We start from the raw sequence: 27550 nt of genomic DNA on the forward strand, positions 1-27550 counted from the left end.
TTCTCTTTTTAAAACACAAAATGTTTATTTCATATTTTCCATTTTAGTTTATAATGATATTCTGTTGATTTGAATATAAGATCCACAAGTTTCATCTCAGGCATTAATAATAGAACAGGATATTCAGGATATTCAGATACACACATTAATGATCTGCGTTTCTACGGCAACAGAACTGAGAGGATGGAGGAGAACACTCTCACTGTGAGTGACGGAGGAGTACACAGGCAGGAGGAGGATGGGGGGACAAAGCGTGAGGTGGGAAAACAGCTGTGTGTGTGTATATATGCGTGTGTGTGTGTGTGTGTTTGGGTCAGTGTGTAAAACGCTGAGTATGTGTTGATGCCATTTCTCACACACAGGGAAATAAACCAACCCGTTCTACTGGGATTCTACAAACACACAGTGTGGGGGGGTGTTTGTTGGCTAGTTTTCTGATCAGCAGAGTTACACTGTACTTGTGTGACTGTCTGAGTGGCAGTGTGTGTGTATGTGTGTGTGCGCGCAAGTGTTAGCATTAATACTGTATCGCTGCTCTCACACCGACAGAACTCTTATTACACACTTTTTACCATCTGCTAACACGTCCATGTTAGCCCTGCCTTCTGCTAATACGTTTTTGTTAGCCTTCAGCTAGCACACCCACCTAGATATTCATCAACACACCCAACCTAGGTCAAGTCGTGAACACATCCTGCACACCCTGCTAGCCCCGTGCTAACAAACCCACAACACAGTCCATCCCCTAACACCCCCCCACAACCCCCCTAGTCACATGTTAACACATTCTGCTAGCTGTCTTCTAACACACCCACAATGGCTTATCAGTAAACACAGCCTGCATCCTTTTGAGCCATCTGCTAACACGCCCTGCTAGCTACCAGCTAATAAACCCGCAGCAGGTTGGGCAGCTCTGCGGCTGCCAATTTCATGCCTGTACACTAACAGAGGACCACATGAGAGTGCCAACAGGCTCTGGGGGGAAATCCTGGCAGCATTAGCTTAGCATTCAGGCTAACTACCAGCAGCCCTGTGTAAACATTACACACTTTCATCAGAGGTGCTGAGGTGGCGATGAGTGATGGCTAATGCTAGTTGCTGATAGTGTGTGGGTCAGCTTCTTTTCATGTGTAGCAACACACATACAGACATTAGCAGACAAAAACAAGGTAGCAAACAAACAAACAAACGAAAAAAGCACAGCGTCAATTCAAATTGAGGGGAGGGTTTGGTAAAATCGGGGGGAATGGGAAAAGGTGCGCCTCTGCGCCACATAAACAGGCCACCTGCACGCAAGCAGGCTAACGTCTCTATACTAAACAGTGCTAGACTAACTAGTCTCGAGCTAAACCTGTTAGCACTGTTCTTAACTAAAGGTTCAAGCTAATGTTTGAGCTCACGCTGTGCCAGCAGGCGCCGCACCAACTAGCAGTTAGCTGCACGCTAACCTGCAGTGGGGCATGTCTATATGGAAAAACACATGCTAACCTTCGATATATGCTAACCCGAGCTGCTGCTGCCTAACTGTGAAGTCCTATAAATGTGCTAAACATCCAGATGCTAACTTGCATTAGCATTGCGCTAACATCCAAATGCTAAATTACACAAGCAAAAGTGAAAATAATAATAATTAAAAATAAAGAGCAGAAGGCTAACTACGCTAACATTAAAATTCTAATATTGGAGTTTCATATTTAAATAGTGCTGTGCTAAAGGATGCTAATGAACAGACATTTGTTTTAGAAAAAAAAATGATAGAACAGAGAGAACGTTCCGATTTTTACGGGGATTAATCTTGGCAAATCCGTTCACACGCACACACATCCATTTTTCGTGGTATCACTCCTTCTATTTACACACAGATCACTATTGCTTAGTGCAGAGGTCACAAACGCAGAACTGGAATGTTCAAATCCACTCTGGGATATCGTCCCTACTGCCTAGGAACTGCATCCAGGCTGCTGGAACTAAATCCTGAGGTGGATTTTTACGTTCTGTTCCTAAATTTGTCTCCGTTGGCTTTGCGGATGATTAAACTCGGACTCTTCACTGTTACACAGACTCCGCAGGGTGTGTGTGTGTGTGTGTGTTTGTGTATTAATGTATTAATGTATGTGCGAGTGTATGTGCGAGTGTATGTGTGAGAGTGAGTGTGTGTGTGTGCACCCTGCGAGTAGCGCATCAGGCCCCCAATATTTAAGACTAGACACAGTAACACCCACAATAGAACATAAAGACATTTAAATAATAATAATAATAATAAATAATAAATATGTAAACAGACGTGTAAACCTTTAGCAACACAGCAGTACTGCTGGAGAGAGAGAAGAGACAGAGAAAAAGAGAGAGAGATAGAGAGAGAGAGAGAGAGAGAGAGAGAGAGATTAGTGTGTTTTCAGTGCTAATGGACAGAACAGACAGACGAGTGTTACTGACAGAGGGGGAAGGGGGCGGAGCTATGGTACACTGTGTGTGTGTGTGTTTGTGTGGATTAGGATTAGAGAGATTAGAGAGATATCAGACGAGACGCAGAATATGAAAGGAGAATAACAGCACACACACAATACCTCTCTCATCTTTCTCTCTTTTTCTCACATTTTCTCTCTTTCTCTATACATAAATATATATACACATCTCTGTCATTTTCTATATCATCTTTCTCACTCTTTCTTTCTCTTTCTCTTTCTCTCTCTCTCTCTCTCTCTCTCTCTCTCTCAGCACAGATTGATCCTTATGGCTCTATTCAGTGATCAGTGCATTCCGTAACTGATGAACATGATAATGGTTATTGATTATTGGTTATTGATTATTGGTTATTGATATGTACAGTATCAGCATCCTAACATATATAACAACGTGTATAAATAAACGTGTATAAATAAATACTGTAATAAATGTACTGTTAAAGCTACAGTACACAGACCATTCAGAACACAGTACAAACAGGCCACACCCACTCAGCCCTGACCACTTCCTGCACTGTTTTTCTGTCCCCAGCCGTACACTGATCTGATTGGCTGTGGAAAGCTGTGATGTCACTGGTCTGTAGGGCAGTTTTAGTTGAGGACGACTGAAGGACTTCAGTTTCGCTTCCACTCTGGAATGGTTTATACAACACACACATACACAGGACTCCCATAATCTCCTGCTCTCACACACACACACAGAGGGTCATAGTATGTTAATGCTTAAGTATTAGAGGGACTGCACACATCTGGTAGAACACCTGTGTGTGTGTGAGGGGGGGTGGAGGGGGTATGTCAGTGCTAATGCGCAAAGTGTTAATGTGTGTGTGCTGTGTGTTTCAGTCAGTGTAAATGTAAGTGTGTATGTGTGTTTGAATTTTTTAAGTTTATTTGTAGTTTTTAAGTATGTTCATGAGTGTGTGCATGTGTGTGTGTGTAAATGTATTTGTGTAAGTGTATGTGTAGAGTGTGTACACTACTGTATGTGGGTAAGTGTATGTCTATGTGTGTGTCAGTGAGTCTGCATTAGTCTTCAATGCGCAATTTAAATGAAACTCTGCCGGCGAACTTGTCTCTTTCACTGAAATCGCTAATGGTGTTGGAGTTAATTTTACACTCCACGTTCACGTCAGTGTTCAGAGTCAAGTTCAGGAACTTCACCGCCACCAGAGGCTGAGAGTAGTTCACCTAAACACACACAGGGAGAAAGAGAGAGATAGATTTTAATAGCTGTAAGAAACAGTGAGGGCACAACCTACAAAATATTGTATGTATGTAGACTGTACTAACATAGTAACGTCATGTGTACAATGCAGATTGTATTGTGTGGCATGTAGATGCTTTAGGATGTAGACTATGCATGTAGGATCAATCTGTTGTTGAACTTTTGTATTATTAGTTGTTTCTTTTGTGTGACAAGTTTTTAAAATAATGTTCACTGTTTTGGTGTAGGATGTAGACTGTATCATGTAGACTGTGTACAGTGTGGACTGTAGAGATGTAGAATATAGACTCCATGATTGTAGGATGTAGACTGAATTCTTTCTTGTGACAACCGTTTTAAATAATATACTCTGTTTTTTTTAAGACCTAGACAGTTCTGGGATACAATGTTAACTGAATCATGTAGAATGTGTACATTGGATTGTATTGATGGAGGATGTCGAGTGTGGACTGCATGGCTGTAGGATGTAGACTATATTGATATAGAATGTAGACTGCATGGGTTAAGGATTTTGACTGTAAAGGTGTAGGTTATAGACTGTAAATGTGTAGAAGGTAGACAATTGTTGTACGATGTAGATTATAAAGGATTAGAATGTGGAAATTGATGTACAATGTAGACTACAAAGGTGTAGGAGGTAGATTGTATTGTTGTACAATGTAGACTATAAAAGTGTAGGAGGTAGATTGTAAAGGTGTACAATGTAGACTATAAATGTGTAGGAGGTAGATTGTATTGGTGTACAATGTAGACTATAAAGGTGTAGGAGGTAGACTGTATTGGTGTACAATGTAGACTATAAAGGTGTAGGAGGTAGACTATTGGTGTACAATGTAGAATGTAAAGGTGTAGCATATAGACTGTAAAAGGTGTGGAATGTAGACAAAAGTTATACAATATATACTATAAAGGTGTAGGAGGTAGACTATTGATGTACAATGTAGACTGTAAAGGTGTAGGATAGACTATATTGGTGTAGGATGCAGACTTAATCTGTGTAGGATTTTGACTTTTAAGAAGTAGGATGTGGCGCTGTAGAAGGTAGACTGTAAAGTTGTTTTAGGTTGATAGTAAAGGTGTAAGATGCAGACTGTATTGTGTAGGGTGTAGACCATGGACTCACCTGTGCTTTTTTTCCATAGTAAGGGTAGTACATCAGATTAAAGGATGCGTTTGAAGGAAAATATGCCATGTCACCTAACAACTCACTGTCCTCCCTCTACAGAGAGAAAGAGATAAGAGAGAGAGAGAGAGAGAGAGAGAGAGAGAGAGAGAGAGAGAGAGAGAGAGAGATGGAGAAAGAGAGAGATGTTAGCTGGTGTTACATTGGTATGTAGGATGCATTCCACAGGTTTCTTTCTAATCTTGCTTATTTTTAAAACCAATTTTACAATTGGCATATCAACACAACAGCAACAGGCCTCCACATTAGGTTTAGGAGTACAACTTAGTCTACAGATAAGATTTAGAAGTGCATTTTAGTCTCCAGATTAGGTTTAGGATTAGATTCTACTCTACAGATAAGATGTTGAAGTGCATTTTAGTCTCTAGATTAGGTTTAGGAGTAGATTCTACTCTATAGATAAGATTTAGGAGTGCATTTTGGTCTCTAGATTAGGTTTAGGATTAGATTCTACTCTCCAGATAAGATTTAGAAGTGCATTTTAGTCTCCAGATTAGGTTTAGGATTAGATTCTACTCTACAGATAAGATTTAGAAGTGCATTTTAGTCTCTAGATTAGGTTTAGGAGTAGATTCTACTCTACAGATAAGATTTAGAAGTGCATTTTAGTCTCTAGATTAGGTTTAGGAGTAGATTCTACTCTACAGATAAGATTTTGGAGTGCATTTTAGTCTCCAGATTAGGTTTAGGATTAGATTCTACTCTACAGATAAAATTTAGAAGTGCATTTTAGTTTCCAGATTAGGTTTAGGATTAGATTCTACTCTACAGATAAGATGTTGAAGTGCATTTTAGTCTCTAGATTAGGTTTAGGAGTAGATTCTACTCTACAGATAAGATTTAGGAGTGCATTTTGGTCTCCAGATTAGGTTTAGGATTAGATTCTACTCTACAGATAAGATTTAGAAGTGCATTTTAGTCTCCAGATTAGGTTTTGGATTAGATTCTACTCTACAGATAAGATTTAGAAGTGCATTTTAGTCTCCAGATTAGGTTTAGGAGAAGATTCTACACTACAGATAAGATTTAGAAGTGCATTTTAGTCTCCAGATTAGGTTTAGGATTAGATTCTACTCTCCAGATAAGATTTAGAAGTGCATTTTAGTCTCCAGATTAGGTTTAGGATTAGATTCTACTCTCCAGATAAGATTTAGAAGTGCATTTTAGTCTCCAGATTAGGTTTAGGAGTAGATTCTACTCTACAGATAAGATTTAGGAGTGTATTTTAGTCTCTAGATTAGGGTTAGGATTAGATTCTACTCTACAGATAAGATTTAGAAGTGCATTTTAGTCTCCAGATTAGGTTTAGGAGTAGATTCTACTCTACAGATAAGATGTTGAAGTGCATTTTAGTCTCTAGATTAGGTTTAGGAGTAGATTCTACTCTACAGATAAGCTTTAGGAGTGCATTTTGGTCTCCAGATTAGGGTTAGGATTAGATTCTACTCTACAGATAAGATTTAGAAGTGCATTTTAGTCTCCAGATTAGGTTTAGGAGTAGATTCTACTCTACAGATAAGATGTTGAAGTGCATTTTAGTCTCCAGATTAGGTTTAGGAGTAGATTCTACTCTACAGTTAAAATTTAGGAGTGCATTTTAGTCTCCAGATTAGGTTTAGGAGAAGATTCTACACTACAGATAAGATTTAGAAGTGCATTTTAGTCTGCAGATTAGGTTTTGGATTAGATTCTACTCTACAGATAAGATTTAGGAGTGCATTTTAGTCTCTAGATTAGGTTTAGGATTAGATTCTACTCTACAGATAAGATTTAGAAGTGCATTTCACAATTGGTGTTTGAGTAGAACACCAAAAGATCTCCATATTAGGTTTAGGAGTACATGTTAGTCTTAATACTGGTTTTAGTAGATACCTTTGGTCTCCAGATTAGGTTTAGGAGTGGATTCTACTTAACAGATAAAATTTAGGACAGCATTTCTTGATCGGCATATCAACAGAATACCCAAAAGCCTCCATATTAGGTTTAGAAGTTCATCTTAATCTCCAGATTAAATTTAGGAGAGCATTTTAGTGTCCAAATTAGGTTTAGGAGTAGATTTTTATTTCCAGATTAGATTTACCAGTACATCACAGTCTCCAGATAAGATTTAGAAGTGCATTTTGGTCTCCAGATTAGGTATAGGAGTAGATTTTACTCTACAGATAAGATTAAGGAGTGCATTTCACAGTTGGCGTATCAATAGGAAACACCAAAAGGTCTCCATATAAGGTTTAGAAACATATTCGTCTCAACATTGAATTTAGGAGAGCGTTTTAGTGTCCAGATTAGGTTTAGGAGTAGATTTCACTCTAAAGATAAGATTAAGGAGTGCAGTTCAAAGTTGGCGTATCAATAGGAAACACCAAAAGGTCTCCATATAAGGTTTAGAAACATATTTGTCTCAACATTGAATTTAGGAGAGCGTTCTAGTGTCCAGATTAGGTTTAGGAGTAGATTCTACTCTACACTGTAGAGTAGAAACTACTCCTAAACCTAATCTAGAGACTAAAATGCACTTCAAAATCTTATAAGATTTAGGAGTGCATTTTAGTCTCTAGATTAGGTTTAGGATTAGATTCTACTCTACAGATAAGATTTAGAAGTGCATTTTAGTCCCCAGATTAGGTTTAGGATTAGATTCTACACTACAGATAAGATTTAGAAGTGCATTTTAGTCTCCAGATTAGGTTTAGGAGTAGATTCTACTCTACAGATGAGATTTAGAAGTGCCTTTTAGTTTCCAGATTAGGTTTAGATATATATTATACTCTACAGATAAGATATAGGAGTGCATTTCACAATTGGTGTTTGAATAGAACACCAAAAGATCTCCATATTAGGTTTAGGAGTACATTTTAGTCTTAATATCGGATTTTGGAGAGCACTTTGGTCTCCAGATTAGGTTTAGGAGTGGATTCTACTTTACAGATAAAATTTAGGACTGCATTTCTTCATTGGCATATCAACAGAATACCCAAAAGCCTCCATATTAGGTTTAGAAGTTCTCCAGATTAAATTTAGGAGAGCATTTTAGTGTCCAAATTAGGTTTAGGAGTAGATTTTATTTTCCAGATTAGATTTACGAGTACATCACAGTCTCCAGATAAGATTTAGAAGTGCATTTTGGTCTCCAGATTAGGTTTAGGAGTAGATTTCACTCTACAGATAAGATTAAGGAGTGCATTTCACAATTGGCGTCTCAATAGGAAACACCAAAAGGACATCACAGTCTCTAGATAAGATTTAGAAGTGCATTTTGGTCTCCAGATTAGGTTTAGGAGTGGATTCTACTTTACAGATAAGATTTAGGAGTGCATTTTACAATTGCAAATACAGAAAACGAACAGGCCTCCACATCAGGTTTAGAAGTACATCTTAATTTCCAGATTAAATTTAGGACAGCATTTTAGTGTCCAGATTAGGTGTAGGAGTATTTTTTTTTTTTCAGATTAGATTTACGAGTACATCACAGTCTCTAGAATAGGTATAGGGGTAGATCTAAGTTTTCAGATTAGTTTTAGGAGTAGGTCTTAGTCTGTAGGATAGATTTAGGAGTAGATTTTAGTCTCAGATTAGAAAATAATAGTTGTTTTATTTTGTTAGCTTTGTTACATGTACCTGATTTACTCAAAAAACATTACTGAACCATAAATCTACGGTAATCTAATGATCCTACAGACTCTGCCTCTAAAACACTCTCTCTCTCTCTCTCTCTCTCGCACACACACATACACACACACATACACACACACGCAAATACTCTTACCCACTCATCTTCTCCCACTTTGTATCTCTGAGGACATGCGTAGGAGAAACAGGCAATGAATGAGGGGAAATTGAAAAATGGTAGGAAGAGGGGAGTGGTTTAAATGTGGGTTATGACAATAGAAGGAGGGGATCTTAAATGAAAGAAGGCTATACAAAGAGGGAGATGTGGAGTTTCCCGATTAGAGATGATGAGGGGAGGGGGGGTCTTCAGATAGGAGGGGCTGCTGGAGAAGGAGGTGTGGAGTTTAATAGGGGGGAACGAGTTAAAGGTGATGGAGGGGTGGGGTTCACAAGTGGGGAGGGGTTACTAGTGATGGAGAAGGTAGAATCATAAAGGTTGGATAAACTGATAAAAAGTGAGAAATTGAAATGAAGTGTAGACAGGTGTGTAGACAGATGTGTAGAGATGAACAGAGTCAATGCAGCTTTAATAGGATTATAGTGATGATGAAGGTAATGAAGGTTAAAGGAAGACTGAATGAAATATGGAGTCAGAGAAAGAGGAAATGGATGCTGATCTTGCCTTTGCTCCACAGGTGACGTAAGGAGACTGTCCGTCCTTCCCTGGCAACATTCCAATCACCTACAGTGGGCAAAGATCCAAATAATGATAAATGATATAAATCATATTACACTATTTGTAGTAGCCAGCTTGCTGATTATTCATTTTAAGTATTAGTAATAACAATATAATTGTAGTTATAGTAAAAATAAAAGTAGACTAAAAAAGTACACTAATAGTACAGTGGGAGTACCACTGATAGAACAGTGAGAGAACAGTGAAAGTACAGTAAGAATACACTAATATTACAGTAATAGTGCAGTGAGAGTACACTAATAGTGCAGTAACAGCACAAAGAGAGTGCACTAATAGTGCAGTAACAGCACAAAAAGAGTGCACTAATAGTGCAGTACTAGTACAAAGAGAGTACACTAATAGTGCAGTAATAGTACTAAGAGAGTACACTAATAGTGCAGTAATAGTACAAAGAGAGTACACTAATAGTGCAGTAATAGTACAGTGAGAGTACAAAATAGTGCTCTAGTAGTAAAGAAAGTGCATACTAATATTACAGTAAGAGTACAGTGAGAGTACCCTAATAGTACAGTAATAGTACAATAGTACAAGTACACTAATAGTGCAGTACAATGAGAGTATAATAATATTGCAGTAATAGTACAGTGAGAGTACACAAATAGTGAACTAATAGTAAAGTAAATGAACACAAGAGGACACTAATGTTACAGTAACTGTACAGTGAGAGTACACTAATAGGGCAGTAAAAGTACAGTAAGGGTACACTGAGAGTATAGTAATGGTACAGTAAGATAACACTAATAGTGCAGTAATAGTAAAGTGAGAGTACACTAATTGTACAGTAAGAGTACACCAATAGTGCAGTAACAGTACAGTGAGAGAACATTAATAGTGCAGTAATAGTACAGTAAGAGTACTCTAATAGTACAGTAACAGTACAGTGAGATAACACTGCAGTAATAGTAAAGTAAGAGTACACTAATAGTACAGTAATAGTACAGTGAGAGTACACTAATAGTGCAGTAATAGTAAAGTAAGAGTACACTAATGGTACAGTAACAGTACAGCTAGAGTGCATTGATTGGTTACCCGGTTGAGTTTGATGAAAATGCAGGGTTTGCCATCTCTGTAGCCGTAGTTGGGATCAGTCAGGCCGTCACAATCCCCCAGCACGGTGCGGTTAAACTGACAGGAGCGCTTGGGGTTGTTGCGCACAGAACCGCTGTCCTCCTGAATAAAGTACTTATCTGGGGTGCAAGGATCATTGTTCATTACCTGCTGAGAGTTATCATAGGCTGCAGACAGAGAGAAAGAGAGACAAAGAGAGAGAGAGATACTGATTAAGGTATACTTTAGAGCTCTACTTCTCCACAGCCCAGTGCTGGGGTGTTTTTGTTACACAGAGGTGTTTGAGGTGTTTCTGTTTTAATGGCCATTAATGTGTGTACTCACGAGTGAGGAAGCTGTTGAGCGTCTTAACGTACTTATCCCAGCTTTCCGTATTCTGCTTGCTATATTGGATCTCCATACTGGATCCTTTAGGCCTGATCATTAAACCTACACACACATACATAAAACATACAAAAACAGTAAGCCTTGCCATGATATTCAAATACAGGTCATACTCCATTTGGAGTGGGAAACAATGTCACAAAGGTTGGAGGGTTAAAAAAAGCCTAAAATATTAGGGACAATTTCAAGAGTCCTAAGATTAACCTAAGATAAAAACCACATCTTCCTTATGATTTCTTTGATTTTCCTTTTTTAAATGACATTTCAAAGGTGCTTTACATATGTAAAATAGCTCGTCACATAACCAATTTTTTAAACCTTGAGCAAACATTTTTAGTGTAAAGAAATATTTTAAAAGGTTTAACTTCTGAGTATTCATGAAACAGATCCAGATTTACTATATGCATGATTAACATCATTCTACTGTTCCCTGGGTCACAGGTCATCAAAGAATAAGCATCTCAAGGAATGAAAAGGTGAGTCCATACTTGCTCATTTTATTTTATTAATTTGATGATAATTATCTTTATCAGGTAGCACATGACTTCTTTGTGTCACTGCTGTTATGTGCTTTAATTGTTAAAAATATATATATATTTTTTATCAAATATATTGCCATAAGCTGATGATAGAACAGCTCCTTCCTTCCTGCACTCGCTCCTGAAGGCTTACGCTACCTTCCGGCCGCTGCACTCCTCCAATGAACGTCGCCTCGCTTTACCAAACAAACACTCACACAAAGCCCACAAATCCAGACTGTTCTCATACAGAGTTCCCCAATGGTGGAACAAACTACCTTCCACTACCAGATCAGGAGAATCTCTCGCTATCTTTAATAAACTCCTGAAGACAGAGCTCTTCAAGAGCACTTACTCTCCTAACACCTCTAACAAACTAACTACTTCTAACCTCATATTCTTCCCCTCCTTTACTCCTATATCCCCTTATTTCCCTTCGACCTCCTTTAAGCCCTATCTAAATATGTTTTACCTTTGCCTTCTATTACTTTTGTACTTGACTATTATAAGTCGCTTTGGACAAAAGCGTCAGCCAAATGTAATGTAATGTAATATAAAGTATCCTGCATGAAATGTTAGAATCATTCATTCTTATATCAGTAGTTAAATTTTTATGTTTATTGGACAAAAATGTAGGAAGATGCCTTTAAGTATAAAGAAAGAACGGTTTATTTTTGTTATTTTCAGTGCTTGTGTATAAACATATTTTGTTATTTTGTAACACATTCAGACACATATTAATAGTAATTTATATTAAAATTAAATAAATGGATGATAAAATCAATTCTTCAAGATGGGATAACACAAGAATTCCCAAATTCAAATTCCCACTCCAAATGGAGAATGACCCATACACAGTATGCAAATTTCTGTATATAATTTTAGGGTGTGTGTGTGTGTGTTTGTGTACCTGGTGTAGCTAGCCGGTCCTGCCAGGTGGGCTTGTAGTCGTCAAGCGTGAGGAGCATCACATACATGGTGAGGCAGAACATTCCAGCCAAAAAGGTGTAGAACACCAAATAAAACAGCAGGATCAGACCTGGACATGAAGAGAGGGACGGAGAAGGAAAGAGAGAGAGAGAGAGAGAGAGAGATAAGGTTTCCTGTGTATTCTTTTAAAATCGCTGCCAACACAAGATTACTGGAGCTCAACACACTTGGAAGGTGAACACAAACTGACAATTCTTTTGTCTCCTAACAGACGCTACTGCTAATTCTGCTATGTCAATAAATGGAGGCCAAACTGAACCTACATTTGTTGCTATTTAACTGTACTTAAAACATATTGAGAAATGTCTAAGCATGCTATAACAGATTCATGTACTTACCTAAAATATATTAAAAATACATTTATATTATGATTTCATCAAATATTTGAAAGTAAACTTGGATTATACTTTTAAAAAGTACAATATAACACTATATTGTACTTTTTAAAAGTATAATCCAAGTACAATATAGTGTATTATAAATAAATAGACTGCTGTGAAGTACACTTTTAGTTTAATGTGATTCAATATGCTTCTAAAATATTTATTTCCAAATATATACGTTTGTACATTTTTAGCAAAGCGTGTTAAAAACAACTGTTACAGTAGTTCACTTAAAGTGCAATGTATCATGTAACTTTTTAGAAAGTAAATTAAATTACTACATTTACTCAAATTTACTCAAGAAAACGAGAAAAATTATATGAACAGTATATTAAAATATATTTGTATACCCAACAAAGTATACTAGAAGTGTGCTTACAAAAAACAGGAACAAGAAGCATACTTGTACTCTGTAAATATGTAAATATATTTAACATCAATTCTTGGTACATCTGATATACTCAGTGTATAATAGTGATACAGTTGTAATACTCATTAAATGTATTATAATTTTACTGTAAGCATATTTAATATATGGGGTTACATACATGATGTAGTTTTTTTTAAGTATATTTAAAATAGTTTCATTTTAGTATAGTTAGAATTTTGTATTATTTTTTATGCAATTAAAGTATAATAATTACGAAAAAAGTTGTTGCATTTTAGCACTGTTAAAATATACAGATTAATAATGTGGCTACAAGTACACTTTAGTGCACTACAGAATAATAATGCTTAGTATACTTTAATACTACTCTTTTTCACTAGGCTAGATTTCTCAATTATCTCAATAAACTGCAAACAAAGGTGATGGTGGTCTGTCATTAAGTTGTAAATGTCTGCTAATGTCTAGCAGTCATCAATCTCTCATCATAAAGTAAACTACCCAAAAGTGCACATTTGTGCACCTTTTAATAGGGCACATTTACCTCCTTTTTTGGAAAGACCCAGGGCTCTTTGCTATTTTACACCCCGTCAACAGTCTATTTTCATGACTTGCACCTGTGCTGTTCAAACAGTGTTGAAGTTGAGGAATAAATCTACACTGATTTAGCAATGGAAAACACAGGTGCGCCACTGACTGATATTAACCTAGGCAACAGTTAGTCATCCCTATAGGTGCGCCCAGCGCGCTGTGTACATCCATGCTCATTAAACACACACACAAGGACACACTGCAGAGCGCAAACCCGACTTTTTACCCAACAGTAAACAGAATAAAGAATAAAATAACATTCCTGTTCCTGATGGTGTAGCTTCACAGCATGAACACGCAGATCAGTATCCTCTGTTAAATACACACAAAGCGCCTTGCTGTTAAGATATCAGAGCGCATCTACCTATTAAAGGGAATGGCAACTGGCACACTGATTGGTTTATTACACGTTTAAACACAAAACACAACCATGATTAATTCAGAAAATTAGTACATGCCTTTTGCACGTTTCAAGTTACGCAAGGCGTAGTTTTTGTACCCTCACGATACCAAAGACACATCAACACACCCCAAATCCAGTGCGCTATAAATCACAAAAATAGTGTCTAATGGCCCCTATTTTCTAATCAGACCACAATGTGATTTTTTAATGTTTAAAACCAAACAATCAATAAATTAACTGAAAAATCTGCATCAGGCATTACCTGGAAATAAAATTCAAAAAAGTTCAAAAAGCTTTACCTCACACGTAGCATTTACAGTGGGTACAGAATTTTAAAAAATCTATTTTATTTCTCATTTATGTACAAACAGCACCCCATCTTTAGAGAGAGAAAAAAAAACAGAAATGTAGAAATGTTCACAAATTCATTGAAAACTAAAATTACACATGGTCATAAGTAGAAGAGTAGAAGCATCATTTTGAGCTCATACAGCCATGAGTCTCCTTGAAATGTTTCAATGTTTTTCACACCTGGATTTGGGGACCCTCTGCCATTCTTCTTTGCAGATCCTCTCCAGTTCCGTCAGGTTGGATGGTGAACTTTGGTGGGCAGCCATTTTTAGGTCTCTCCAGAGATGCTCAATTGGGTTTAGGTTAGGGCTCTGGCTGGGCCTGTCAAGAATGGTCACAGAGTTGTTCCGAGGCCAATCCTTTGTTAGCTTAGTTAGTTTTAGTTGTGTTCTTAGGGTCATTGTCTTGTTGGAAGGTGAATCTTTGGACCAGTCTGAGGTCCAGAGCACTCTGAAGAGGTTTTCTTCCAGGATATCTCTGTATTTCATCTATTCATCTTTTCTTCCTGTCCCTGCAGCTGAAAAACACCCCCGTAGCATGATGCTGCCACCACCGTGTTTCACTGTTGCAACTGTATTGGGCAGGTGATGAGCAGTACCTTGTTTTCTCCACACATACCAGTTAGAATTAATGCCAGAAAGTTCAATCTTCATCTCATCAGACCAGAGAATCTTATTTCTCGTAGTCTGGGAATGTTTTACATGTTTTTTTTATTAAACTCTACGTAGGCTGTTATATGTCTTGCACTGAGGAGAGGCTTCCTTCGAGCCACTCTGCCAAAAAAGCCCCGACTAGTGGAGAGCTGCAGTGATAGTTGACCTCTCTTTACCTTTAGTCTTTACCTCTCTCACCAAGGCTCTTCTCCCACGACCAGGTCTAGGAACAGTTCTGGTCGTCCCAAACTTCTTCTATTTAAGGATTTTGGAGGCCACTGTGCTCTTAGGAACCTTGAGTGCTGCAGAAGTTCTTTTGTAACCTTTGTCAGATCTGTGCTCTCTGTCTCGGAGCTCTTTGGGCAGTTCCTTCCACCTCATGATTCCCATTTGCTCTGACCTGCCCTGTGAGCTGTGAGGTCTTATATAGACAGGTGCCTTTCCTAATCAAGTCCAATCAGTTTAATTAAACACAGCTGGACTCAACTGAAGGACCATCTCAAGGAGGATCAGAAGAAATTGACAGCATTTGAGTTAAATATAAGTATCACAGCAAAGGGTCTGAATACTTATGACCATTTAAAAAACAAAAAAGTTTACTTTTCTGTTTTTTTTTTGTGTCAAGATGGGATGCTGAGTGTACATTAATGAGAAATAAAATTAACTTTTTTGATTTTAGCAAATGGCTGCAGTGAAACAAAGAGTGAAAATTTTAAAGGGGTCTAAATACTTTCTGTACCCACGGTATTTTCAAAAGGGAGACGAAACTATTCTGTTTTGATGAACAACAGTAACAAGAGAAAGAATCGTAAAACACTGAATTCTGTGTTTTTTTAGATGGTGTTCCAAAAAAATCTCAAACCTTTGCACATTTAGTAAACAGTGCGACTGCACGAACCCCACCAGCAGAGCAGTAAAGTGCTGTTAGTCGGAAGAACTAATTAGGTAATTAGTGCCAACCAGTGGCACCTGATACCACCTGTATTTAAATCAGAACAGTCAGGTACAGAAGTGTCTTTAAAAAGAGAACAGATCAAACTGTATGAACTACTACTGTATAAACTCATTCTGCGTAAACTACTGCCATATAATCTCCAACTGTAAAATGTCACAATGTATAACATGCATACTCTATAAACACCCACTGCAAAAAATACTATTAGATACACTCATACTACATAAACGTCCAATTACCTACTCCAACTACAACTACATACAGTGCCCTCCAAAGGTATTGGAACAGTGAGGCCAATTCCATTATTTCTGCTGTAGACTGAAAACATTTGTATTTGACATTAAAAGATGAATATAAGACAACAGATTAACATTTCAGCTTTATTTACTGGGTCTGATACACAGTTCAGAAATGCACCTTCTGTTTGAACCCACCTATTTTTTTGTGAGCAAAAGTATTAGAACATGTGACTGTCAGGTGTGTTTTTTGGTGTTTTATATGTGCAGACTGTATTTATTGTTAAAGGAGTAACCAGCATTAAAACCAGAGAGCTGTAAAGCAGAGAGAAAATGGGAAATCAATCAGAACCACTGCACAAATGTTTTCCGTAGCCAGAACAGGCCAGTTTGGAATGTCCTGAAGAAGAAAGTCGTCACTGGTGTACTAAATAACAGGTGATGAACAGGTAGACCAAAAAAAAAAAACACATCAGTTGATGACAGAAACAAGCTGTAAAGAAAACCGTAAAAACCACTGACACAAAAAAAAAACTTTGTGAACAAAAATACACTGATTTCACCAGAAGATGAAAAAACACTAATTAGCAATAAGAATAGGAAGACCAGGCTGGAATTTTCCTAAAAGTACAGAGACATGCCTGTGGACTGATTATGGACTGATCAGATTAACTCAAACATACAAGCTGATTTGTGAAACACAGAAGGTAGCGTTATGGCCTATTCATTAATCTTTATTGATATAAAAAGTAAACTCAAAAGTCTACAGAAATAGTTTGTCTGTGAATTCAAAGAAAGATAAAACTAAACTGATTGGAAGATCCTTGATCCAAAACCCACTGCCTTGAGAAACATCACAGAAGAAGAATGCAGAAGGTTAGTGATGTCAGTGGGTCACAGACATGATGCAAGTACTGCAAGCGAAGATTTGCAACTAAATATTAATTCTTTTTCACTTTAGTTTACTTTAAGTTTATCTATTCCAATACTTTTGCTCACAAGACAAATAGGTGGGTTCAGGCAGTAGGTGCTATCTTCTGAACTGTGTAGCTGAATATCAGATCCAGATGTAAATACCTGAAAATAAAAGCACTGATTGCATAAACTACTATTACATACACTCTATTAAATCTAATTAAAATCCCAGTTACATAAAATACAAGAACATACACTCTTACTGTATAAACACATACTGCATAAACTCCTTCTGTAAACCTCCTATTTGTATACCACGGTATAAATTCCTAATGTATAAACTTATACGGTATACACTACTACAGTATAACTAATAATTATGAGTTTCTTTGATTTTCAAATTGAAAATATCTGGAATATAATCAAGAGAAAGATTGATGATCACAAGCCATCAAACCAATCTGAACTGCTTAAATTTCCAAAGTTATCCAAAAGCAGTGTGTAAGACTGGTGGAGGAAACATGCCAAGATGCACGAAGACTGTGTTGAAAAAAACAGGGTTATTCCACCAAATATCAAGTTCTGAACTCCTAAAACTTTATTACTATGAACTTATTTTCTTAGCATTTTTTTTGTGAATATATTTTTATATTTTTTTCCTTTTTTTTAAAGAACAGGTACATATAGACACACAACTACAACAGAATAAACAACCCAACACATTTTGCACACACCCCTCCATCAAGAGTTAAAAAAACAAATAAATAAAATATCTGTATATAGCAGACATCCACATACATCCGCCTACATACAAATTAACATACAAGAACTCAAAGCATTTCTTTGCATTATTTGAGGTCTGAAAGCTCTGCATCTTTTTGTTTTTTTTCAGCCATTTTTCATTTTCTAAAAAAAAACATGCTCTAAATGACAATATTTTTATTTGGAATTTGGGAGAAATGTTGTCTGTAGTTTATAGAATAAAACAACAATGTCAATTTTTTTAAACATTTACCTATAAATCGTAAAATCAGAAAAACTGATTCAGAAACTGAAGTGGTCTCTTATTTTTTTTCCAGAGCTATATACTGTATATACTCTAAAAAAAACTGCTCTATGAAGTACTATTTTATAACCTTATACTATATAAACTCTTATTGTGTACAGCACTACTGTATGAACTCATTCTGTATAAACCCCTATATGTATAAACTTCTACTTTATAATCTTCTACTATTTAAAATACTAATACTGTATAAACACATACTGTACAAAACACTACTGCTAAAACTGTATAGACTACTACAGCTCCTTTTCTCTATCAGAGGAGATTGAATTTTCTCCACAACTGCATTATAATAAAAATATTTATTTTATAATTGTCTCCATATTGTTACATACACCACTACACAAAATAATTAACCACTATGTGAGCATAAATGATTGACTTCATACAAAAACAAATAAATAAATAAAATCTCTAACAGGTTTGTTAACTAGTTTAGCCAGTGATCTAACTGTAAAGAAAACCTAATAAAACTAGTTGATTTTCTATATTAAACAAGTTACCATTATTCATTACCATTATCAGTTACAATATGAGGAGGATACAATATGAGTCTTCTGAACAATGAAAAAATATCATGAAATAGTTAAAGGTCTTGCAAGAAACACTGAAATATCATGACAACTGAAGAGACCTCATTGAACTCTGAATAGATTTGTGAGCACGGATGGTTTCGGTCAAATAAAGGCTTTTTAAGAAGGTTTCTGTCAAACTAATAAATTCTACTGAAAGTTTCAAAAACCACAACACAGTCAACAGTTATTTGAAGCAGCTGTTATCTGTGGAAGTCTCAAGAACCTTTTAATGCAAAATCCTCTCGAGGCTGGCAACCAGTGCATACAAAGATAGACCTTACATCAGTAAATGTAGAGTTAGACTATATGGAAAAAAATGTATAACACAATATTTAAAGACAATGTCACAACACTGTATTGTTTTTTTTATGTATTTTTAATGTGCATCCCATTTTCAACCCAATTTACAACTCATTAGGACTCCCTTCATCACTAGTGATTCCCCCCCACACCAGGATGCCCCAACACCTCTTTTTCGAACTGCTGCTGATGCAGCATTGCTGAGTAGCATCACAGTGCGCTCAGAGAATAGAGCAGTGACTCGGTTCCAATACATCAGCTCACAGACGCCTTGTGCGGAGCAACATTTGGTGCAAAAATTCAAGCAGTTCAGTGTGGTGCAAAAATTCAAGCAGTTCAGCTTGGTTTGTTGGCTGTGATCATCCATCTATCTCTTGATTATTATTCCAGAGGTTTTCAATTTGGTAAAATCATAGAAAATCATAATTCTTAAGTAGCTTTTCTGTTTCTGAAACTGTAATCCAACATTGGTTTCAAAAATTTTGGTAGGATAAAAGAGATAGGATGCTGGTCTTGCATGATTGGAAATATCCCCCGCTCGCTTTGAAAAGTCGGCTTCCTCTCAGAGCTCAGAACAATTTGGTCCTGCAGTGGAAAATCAGCCATGGTGAATGCAGAAATCTGTCTTACCGAGAGCGTAATCAACATGCTGAAATGGACGATCTATAAAGATAGACCTCTGAACAGCGGCTCTGAGAGGCATTACCGGCATCCTCAAATCAATTACAGGCAGACAGTACACATTAACATCACTCTTCACTCTCTTTGACCATCATTATTTCGTGCACTTTGTTGGTTATAAAGTAGCAGCACCTCCACCCACAATATGCAAGATATGTCTGACCATTCACAAAGTGCATTTACGTTCAGCATTAGGTCGGACAATTCTGTATCTAAAAAGGTATGTAAGTGTTAGTTTTAAAAGTAGTGTACTATGCAGTATGTAATATGGAGGAATGTTCTTAGAGAGAGTAAACACTGCAGGCTAACATAAATATGAGATTTTAGCAGTGCCACTGTTTAGAGCATGTGAGTCTGTTAACTTAGAGTTGGTTTTGGAGACACAGCTTTACAGAGATGAGTACAAAATGCTCTAATTTCAATTCACAGTTGATTCAGTCCTTCTGAACACATTCTGCTAGCATTATTTCAGTGGCACAAACTTAAAAACAACAACTCATGAAAAAATATGTTTTACATTATTGACAAGCTATTAGCAAGTTAAACAGACTAATCATGCAAACCATTCTATGTTTCCCCGAAACAAAATATATAAGGCATGCTGTGCGTGAATGGCCGCTTTGTCACTGTACTATTCTCAGCCCAAGGGAGAGACTGAGTCACATGACTGGAAGAACATGTGAAGCTCAATGACATCACACAGACAGCCTTGCATGTCTATCCAAACGTCTTTTATCTACTCACAAGCTCAACAATCGCAGAATTGTAACTCGCGGCGGAAGACAGACAGCAGCAGCAGCTGTGATTGGTCTGCATTGCTTTGTGTTTCCGCCCAAACATTCCTGCCTACTCAGTTTAATCTGCAGAAGGACACAGAAAAGTGTGCTAAATTTTGACATGCAGCTGATGTGTTGTGTGTGCAGTTGCAAGTCTATGAGTCTAGTATGAGTTCCAGAATGAGTCTAGTATGTGTGTCTAGAAGGTTATCATCCACTCTACTGGTTTTTAGTGCTTAGCTGGGAAGCTGTCATGCTTTTTCCTTCTAGATCTACGCTGTAGCCTATGCTTACACTATGCTTAGCCTGTGCTGTACCCTGCGCCAAATCCTATGCCTATTCTATATTGTACCCTGCGCCTAGGGTTGCAACGGTATGAGATTTTCACGGTATGATAACCGTCTCAGAAAATACCGCGGTATCACGGTTATCACGGTATCACAGTTTGTTACATATATTATTAAACTGACCCTTAAAGAAATTACAACAAAGTTGTTGTTTTTGTTCAATTAACTATTTATTGTAGAAACCTGGAACAATTATAATTTTAATGTCTCCTTAAAAAAATAAGCTGTACACCATCAGGTGAAGGAAATTAGTTTTTTCCACTACTCTTAAGGGCATTAAGAATGTATATAAAAAATATATATATATTATATATATAAATATATATAATATATATATATATATATATATATATATATATATATATATATATATATATATATATATATACACACATACACACACATACACACACATTACATGTCCTCTAAGAAGTAAAGATCCTGTATTTAAAATATTCAGTACAATTATTTAAGTTTAAATTATTTAATATCTGATAAACTGAGCCTGGGTCAGTGTCTGATCAACAACTGTTGTAAACGTCCGTTTTACTGCCAAGTTGGTATATAACCAGATACTGCAGAAAGAGGGGATTTATTTCTGACATGATCCTCACAATAGAGATTTCTATTTTAAGGCTTTCACACAGAGTCTGGTTTTAACATACGAAAAACAGGCACGTCAGAATTTGAAAATGAACGCATGTAAATGAATGGCGTCTTTCACATCCAGTCCGGCCAGGACCTTTACACGGACACGTGAATCCATCGTAGCACGCACTTCACGCCTGTACCTGCATGCCCAAATTTCGGATAACTCAGCGCTTTTGCGGGCGCTTACCGCATGGGTTGTGCACGACTACAAAGACGTTTTATTTAGGTTCAGATTAAAATTATAAACTAAACACATACTTCGCGCTGCACAGCGGGGTGGTGTTCTCGGAGATGGGAGAACAGGTTTGATGTATGTCCACCTTTAGCTGTGACTTTACGGCCACATTGATTACAAATCGGATAACCATCCTCGGGTGTGTTCGGCGGGTCTCTGAAATAGTCCCACACTGCTGATTTTAGTTTAGCCTTTTTTTAGGCGGACGGAGATTTGTTTAGTCTGATGCACTTTCTGCTGTTCTCACCGCTGTGTACTGAATAGCTGAAGCGGAGCAGAGTTGCGCATGCGCGGGTGAGTTTCTCCGCTGACTTGCGTTTTACCGGTAATAAGCAAACACACACGGTATGATAACCATGCATTTTAATACCATGGTATACCGTGAAACCGGTTACCGCTGCAACCCTACCTGCACCATATCCTATTACGTACCCTGCGCCTTACTCTACTTCCTATCCTATGCCGTACCCCGTGCCTTACTCTACTCCGTATCCTAGGTCGTACCCTGTGCCATATCTTACGCCGTACCCTGCGCTTTACTCTACTTCTTATCCTATGCCGTACCCGGCGCCATATCCTATGCCATACCCTGCACCTTATTTTACTTCGCATCTTATGCTGTACCCTATGCAATATCCTATGCCGTACCCTGCGCCTTACTCTACTTCGCATCTTATGCTGTACCCTATGCAATATCCTATGCCGTACCCTGCGCCTTACTCTACTTCGCATCCTATGCTGTACCCTACGCAATATCCTATGCCGTACCCCGTGCCTTACTCTACTCCGTATCCTAGGTCGTACCCTGTGCCATATCTTACGCCGTACCCTGCGCTTTACTCTACTTCTTATCCTATGCCGTACCCTGCCCCATATCCTATGCCATACCCTGCGCCTTACTCTACTTCGTACCCTACGCCGTATCCTATGCCGTACCCTGCCCCATATCCTATGCCGTACCCTGCGCCTTACTCTACTTCGTGTCCAATGTTGTACCCTGCGCCATATCCTATGCCATACCCTGCGCCTTACTCTACTTCGTACCCTACGCCATATCCTATGCCGTACCCTGCCCCATATCCTATGCCGTACCTTGCCCCTTACTCTACTTCGTGTCCTATGCCGTACCCTACGCAATATCCTATGCCGTACCCTATGCCTTATTCTACTTCGCATCCTTTGTTGTACCCTGCGCCATATCCTATGTTTTTTGGTTGGGGGGAGCTTCTTCCTAACATGCTGCACCTGTCTGGCGAGTCAGAAAGTGACTCCGCCTTCCTTACGCCACAGCTGTTTTCCAAAAAGCAGTAATCGACCATAGTCTTAATGATATTATAATTATATAATATCAGTATGTAAGTCAAATAATGTATAATGCTACATCTAACTATTTTAAGTGTTACTATAATGTATATTGTGTATTGTGTATAAGTGATATACTGTAAAGCAGCGCTGTGTAACCCCATCATGACCTGCTGACTTCTGTATCTCTCTTGACCTGAAAATTCCCACCGTCCACTTCCTGTCCCGGTGTGAAGTAATTGGATGACGAGACGCTGGCTGTGTGAGTGTGTGTGTGTACTTGTGTGTGTGTGTGTTTATCATGTGCATGACCCAGTTTCTCCCCTGTTTTGCCCTCCTTTACCCTCTCTCCTCTACTTCATCCCTCTGTCCCTCCGTCACGCCACCGACCAAATGTCAGAACAGCCGTCAGTAATCCTCTTTGCCCCCCCTCCACCACACCCCTTCTCACTCTCATTCCCTCTTTTTTTCTCTCTGTTCTGCACTGTTACTGTTTTCACAGATTGTTCTGTTCCTTCTGTTTCTCTTCCTTTTTCTGTATTTTTTTTTTAATTTACTGCAAATATGACGTCACAAATAACCTTACAGTCTAGAGCTTACAGCAGGTATGCTCCACCCATTTAGCCTACACCAGTTAACCGTACTATTCAGACTACAGCAGTATAGCCCCACTCATTCAGACTACAGCAGTTTAGCCCCACCGATTCAGTATACAGCAGTTTAGCCCCACCCTTTCAGCCTACAGCAGTTAACCCTACTATTCAGGCTACAGCGGTTTAGCCCCACTCGTTCAGACTACAGCAGTTTAGCCCTACCCACTCAGACAACAGCAGTTTAGCCCGACCCACTCAGTCTACAGCAGTTTAGCCCCACCCTTTCAGCCTACACCAGTTAACCCTACTATTCAGACTACAGCAGTTTAGCCCCACCCACTCAGTCTACAGCAGTTTAGCCCCGCACAGTTTCAGTCTACAGCAGTTTAGCTCCACTCAGTCTGTCTGCAAACGTTTAGCCTCCCCCTTTTCAGTCTACAGCAGTTAAGCCCCACTCAGTCTGCCCACAGCAGTTTGACCCCACCCTTTTAGCCTACAGCAGTTTAGAACCACCTTTTCAGGCTATAGCAGTTTAGCCCCACCCAAGTTTTAGACTGTTTTTAAGGAAGCCAACCAGAACAGAACTTCACCTCACATTATCATTAGCCAGACTGAGCTGTTATCATTTTTAATATAATTGTTTAGGAGACAAGCTTTCTTTACAAATATGACTATAATCCTAATTGCAGGTTTGTCCCCCCGTTACTGCAATAACAGCCTTTTCTGGAAATGTGTTTTTGGAACATTGCTGTGTGCAGGATTGCATAAAGCCCCAAGAGTGGGGTCAGGTACTGATGTTGGATTAGTAGTTCTGCAGCCAGTTAATTCCAAAGGTACTAGACAGAGCCCAAATGCCTTCACAGAACGTAGCTCCACTGCTTCAGCCCAATGCCACACCTAGCACTGGGAATGGTGACCTTGACATCACGTGTTTGCAGCTGCTTGCCTCACTCTTCTCTCCATTTTGCCTACAGAGCCAAGAGATCAGTAGACAACCCCGTAAACAAAATCTGAACTTTTATCTACCAGAATCTTCACAGGCCTGGAACATCTGAGTGAATGTTCGTAGATATTAAAGCTGTTGGAAAATAGATTTACTCAGTTTGAGCCCACTGCTTTCACCCCCCTTTACACAGTTTTTTAACCTTAACTCTCAAAATCTTATATATCCAACTGACATAACCCCTCTCCCAACCCCCCCCCACACACACACATTTTCACAAATTCCACTCTCACAGCCCTCAACTCTCAACTTCCCCCCAAAAAACCCAAACTCACAACCCATCACTAAAATTCACCACTCAAAGCTCACTATACTCAAAACCCACCACCAACACAACTCATCACTCTCACAATTCATCACTCATAACTCACTACTCTCACAACCCACCACTCAAAATTCCAATGCCACTCACACAAGCCTCCACTTTCACAACGTCCAACTCTCACAACCAACCTGCCACTTGGACAACCTCCTACAACCCTCCATTTTCACAGCCTCCCACTCTCACAGCCCCCCATTTTTTTAACCCTTTACTTTCACACATCCCACTCACTTTCACAAGCAACCTGCCACTCTCATAGCCCCCTCTCTTACAACCCTCCCCTTTAATACTTCCCCATTTCCCAACCCTCCACCTAAGTCCACCAGGACCTGTTCATATGCAGCACCTCTGGGTCTCAAGTGTTTGTGTGTGTGTGTGCATGGGAGTGCTTGCTTAGATCACACTGATCAACCAGACAAAGTTTGCCATCATTACCACAATTACCACAGTCATCTCATCTTCATCTTCACCATCCTCATCATCACAATCCTCCTCATAGCCATCACCATCCTCATCATCACAATCAGCCTTATACCATCTCCTCCACCCTCCTCTTTATCACCATTATCCTCATCACCACCATCCTCTTCAGCATCAGCATTCCCACCACCATCCTCTATATCAGTACCATCATCACTACTAAACTGTTAAACACAACCACTTTCATTATCCCCATCACTACCGCCATATACTTCTTCATCACCATCATCCTCATCACTACCATCCACTTTAGCATCACCACCACCATACCATTCATCATCCCATTCATCACCACCACCAATTTCATCATCACTTTCACCACACCACCCTGTTCATCACCACAACCATTTTCGTCACCATCATTACCAATAATATCCTTTACCACATCATCATTAACAATATCATCTCCATTATTATTACCACAGACTTCATCATTAACCTCTTTATTTTCACCATCCTCTTCATCATTATCAATACCATTATATTTTCTTCATTACAATCATCACCACCACCACTACTATTATTTTCATCACCATAATTTCCATCACCATCAATACCAACCTCTTAATCACCAACACCATCTTCTTTATCATCACCATCATCCTCTTTACAGCAACACCATTATTCATTTTATCATCACCACAATCTTATTCATTATCACCACCACCACCCTCTTCATCACCATCCTCTTCTTCTTCACCACAACCATTTTCTTTGTCATGACCATTATCTTTATCACCATCACCACCATACTCTTCTTCATTACCACCACCCTCTTCATCATCAGGCCCTTCATCACCACCACCCTCTTCATCATTAGGCCTTTCATCACCATTATCCTCATTATTACATTACTACCATACTCTTCATCACCATAACTACGCTCATTACCAGCATCAACATTGCAATGCATAAACATCCTCATCACCAACATCCATAGCCTCCCCATCACCCCCACTGTTCTCATCACCACCATCCTCTTCTTCAACAGGCCCTTCATCACTAACATCCTCTTAATCACCATAATAATTTTTATCACCATCATCCACTTCAACATTATCACCTTCATCAACACCACCCCCCTCCCCATCGCCACCACAGTTCCCTTCATCACCACCACTACCACCCTCTTCGTCATCAGGCCCTTCATCACCACCACCCTCCTCATCATCACCACCCTCTTCACCATCAGGCCCTTTATAACCAACACTGTTCACTTAATCACTATCACCACCACCCTCTTCATCATCAGGCCCTTCATAACCACCATCCTCTTCATCACCATCATTCTTATCAGTACCATCTTTTTCATCACCATAACCATGTCCGTCACCATCATCCTCATCACCACCATCCACTTCAACATTATCCTCTTCATCACCACAACCATCCTCCTCCCCATCACCACCACTGATCTCTCCATCACCGTCATTACCACCACCTTCTTCATCATCATTACCACCTTCATCTCTCTCTGTCTCTCTCCCTCTCTCTTACATACACACATATACACACACTGATGCGGACAGTGCTACATCCGGGGCTCCTGGTGATGGTGATGTGTGTGTGGGGGGTGGGGTTACATAACCGGATGTGTGTGATGCCGCATCTCTCTGACAGCCGCCCCCCCCCCCCCTTCACCTACCACCTCCCTCCCCCCACCATTACACACACACACACACACACACACACACTTACACGCTTATATATATATATATATATATGTTTTTTAACACACATTCATTCAATCATTCAACCCGGCGATGGTGTTATTTGCCCCCTCTCTCTCTCTCTCTCCATCATTTTTCGCTCTGTCTCTTTCTCTTACCCCAGCTGCTCGCGGTTCTGCCCAGCAGCTCGTGCGTCCTCGGGTTCCAGAAGAATTCCCGCCACTCCCCGGACTTCTTCTTGTCCTCTTCCTTCGCCATGGTCCTGAGACACGCGCACTGCTAATAATAAGGATAGTAATACTATTAGTATTATTATTAATATCAGCTGCTGTGTGCGCTCCGCTGCTCTGATTTGCCGCGCGTTGCTGTAACCGGTGTCTCGCGCTCGGCTCGGCTCGCTCTCGGTTTTCCGGCCGCAGTGCCGCAACGCGCGCTGACTGAGCGGTACTGCGGTAAAACACGCCGGGCCGTCAGAGTT

General features: G+C 38.9%; 1 protein-coding gene across 2 annotated transcripts; it reads right to left on the reverse strand.

The window, feature by feature from the left end:
- atp1b2a (ATPase Na+/K+ transporting subunit beta 2a) lies at positions 1-27550 on the reverse strand. 2 transcript variants are annotated; one of them, XM_022677616.2, is made up of 8 exons: positions 27231-27550; positions 12120-12248; positions 10632-10736; positions 10269-10474; positions 9165-9224; positions 8640-8666; positions 4814-4909; positions 1-3653 (listed from the first exon to the last, which is right to left on the reverse strand). In XM_022677616.2, the coding sequence occupies exons 1-8, from the start codon at positions 27328-27330 to the stop codon at positions 3492-3494; spliced, it is 885 nt and encodes a 294-aa protein (XP_022533337.1). In that variant the 5' UTR covers positions 27331-27550; the 3' UTR covers positions 1-3491. The 2 variants fall into 2 exon arrangements, with proteins under 2 accessions (XP_022533337.1, XP_022533338.1); XM_022677617.2 differs by lacking the exon at positions 8640-8666 and having other exon boundaries at positions 27231-27549.

The sequence above is a fragment of the Astyanax mexicanus genome, chromosome 13 (genome assembly GCF_023375975.1).
Source record: "Astyanax mexicanus isolate ESR-SI-001 chromosome 13, AstMex3_surface, whole genome shotgun sequence".
In the NCBI taxonomy this organism is placed as follows: domain Eukaryota; kingdom Metazoa; phylum Chordata; class Actinopteri; order Characiformes; family Acestrorhamphidae; genus Astyanax; species Astyanax mexicanus.

What these genes read in the sequence shown, in the direction of transcription:
- atp1b2a (XM_022677616.2), bottom strand. Translation starts at nt 27,330, where the DNA reads ATGGCGAAGGAAGAGGACAAGAAGAAGTCCGGGGAGTGGCGGGAATTC. An exon ending in GGACCGGCTAGCTACACCAG is followed by an intron (nt 10,737 to 12,119) that starts GTACACAAACAC and finishes ATGTGTGTGTAG; the next exon opens with GTTTAATGATCAGGCCTAAA. An exon ending in ACGTCACCTGTGGAGCAAAG is followed by an intron (nt 8,667 to 9,164) that starts GCAAGATCAGCA and finishes GCATGTCCTCAG; the next exon opens with AGATACAAAGTGGGAGAAGA.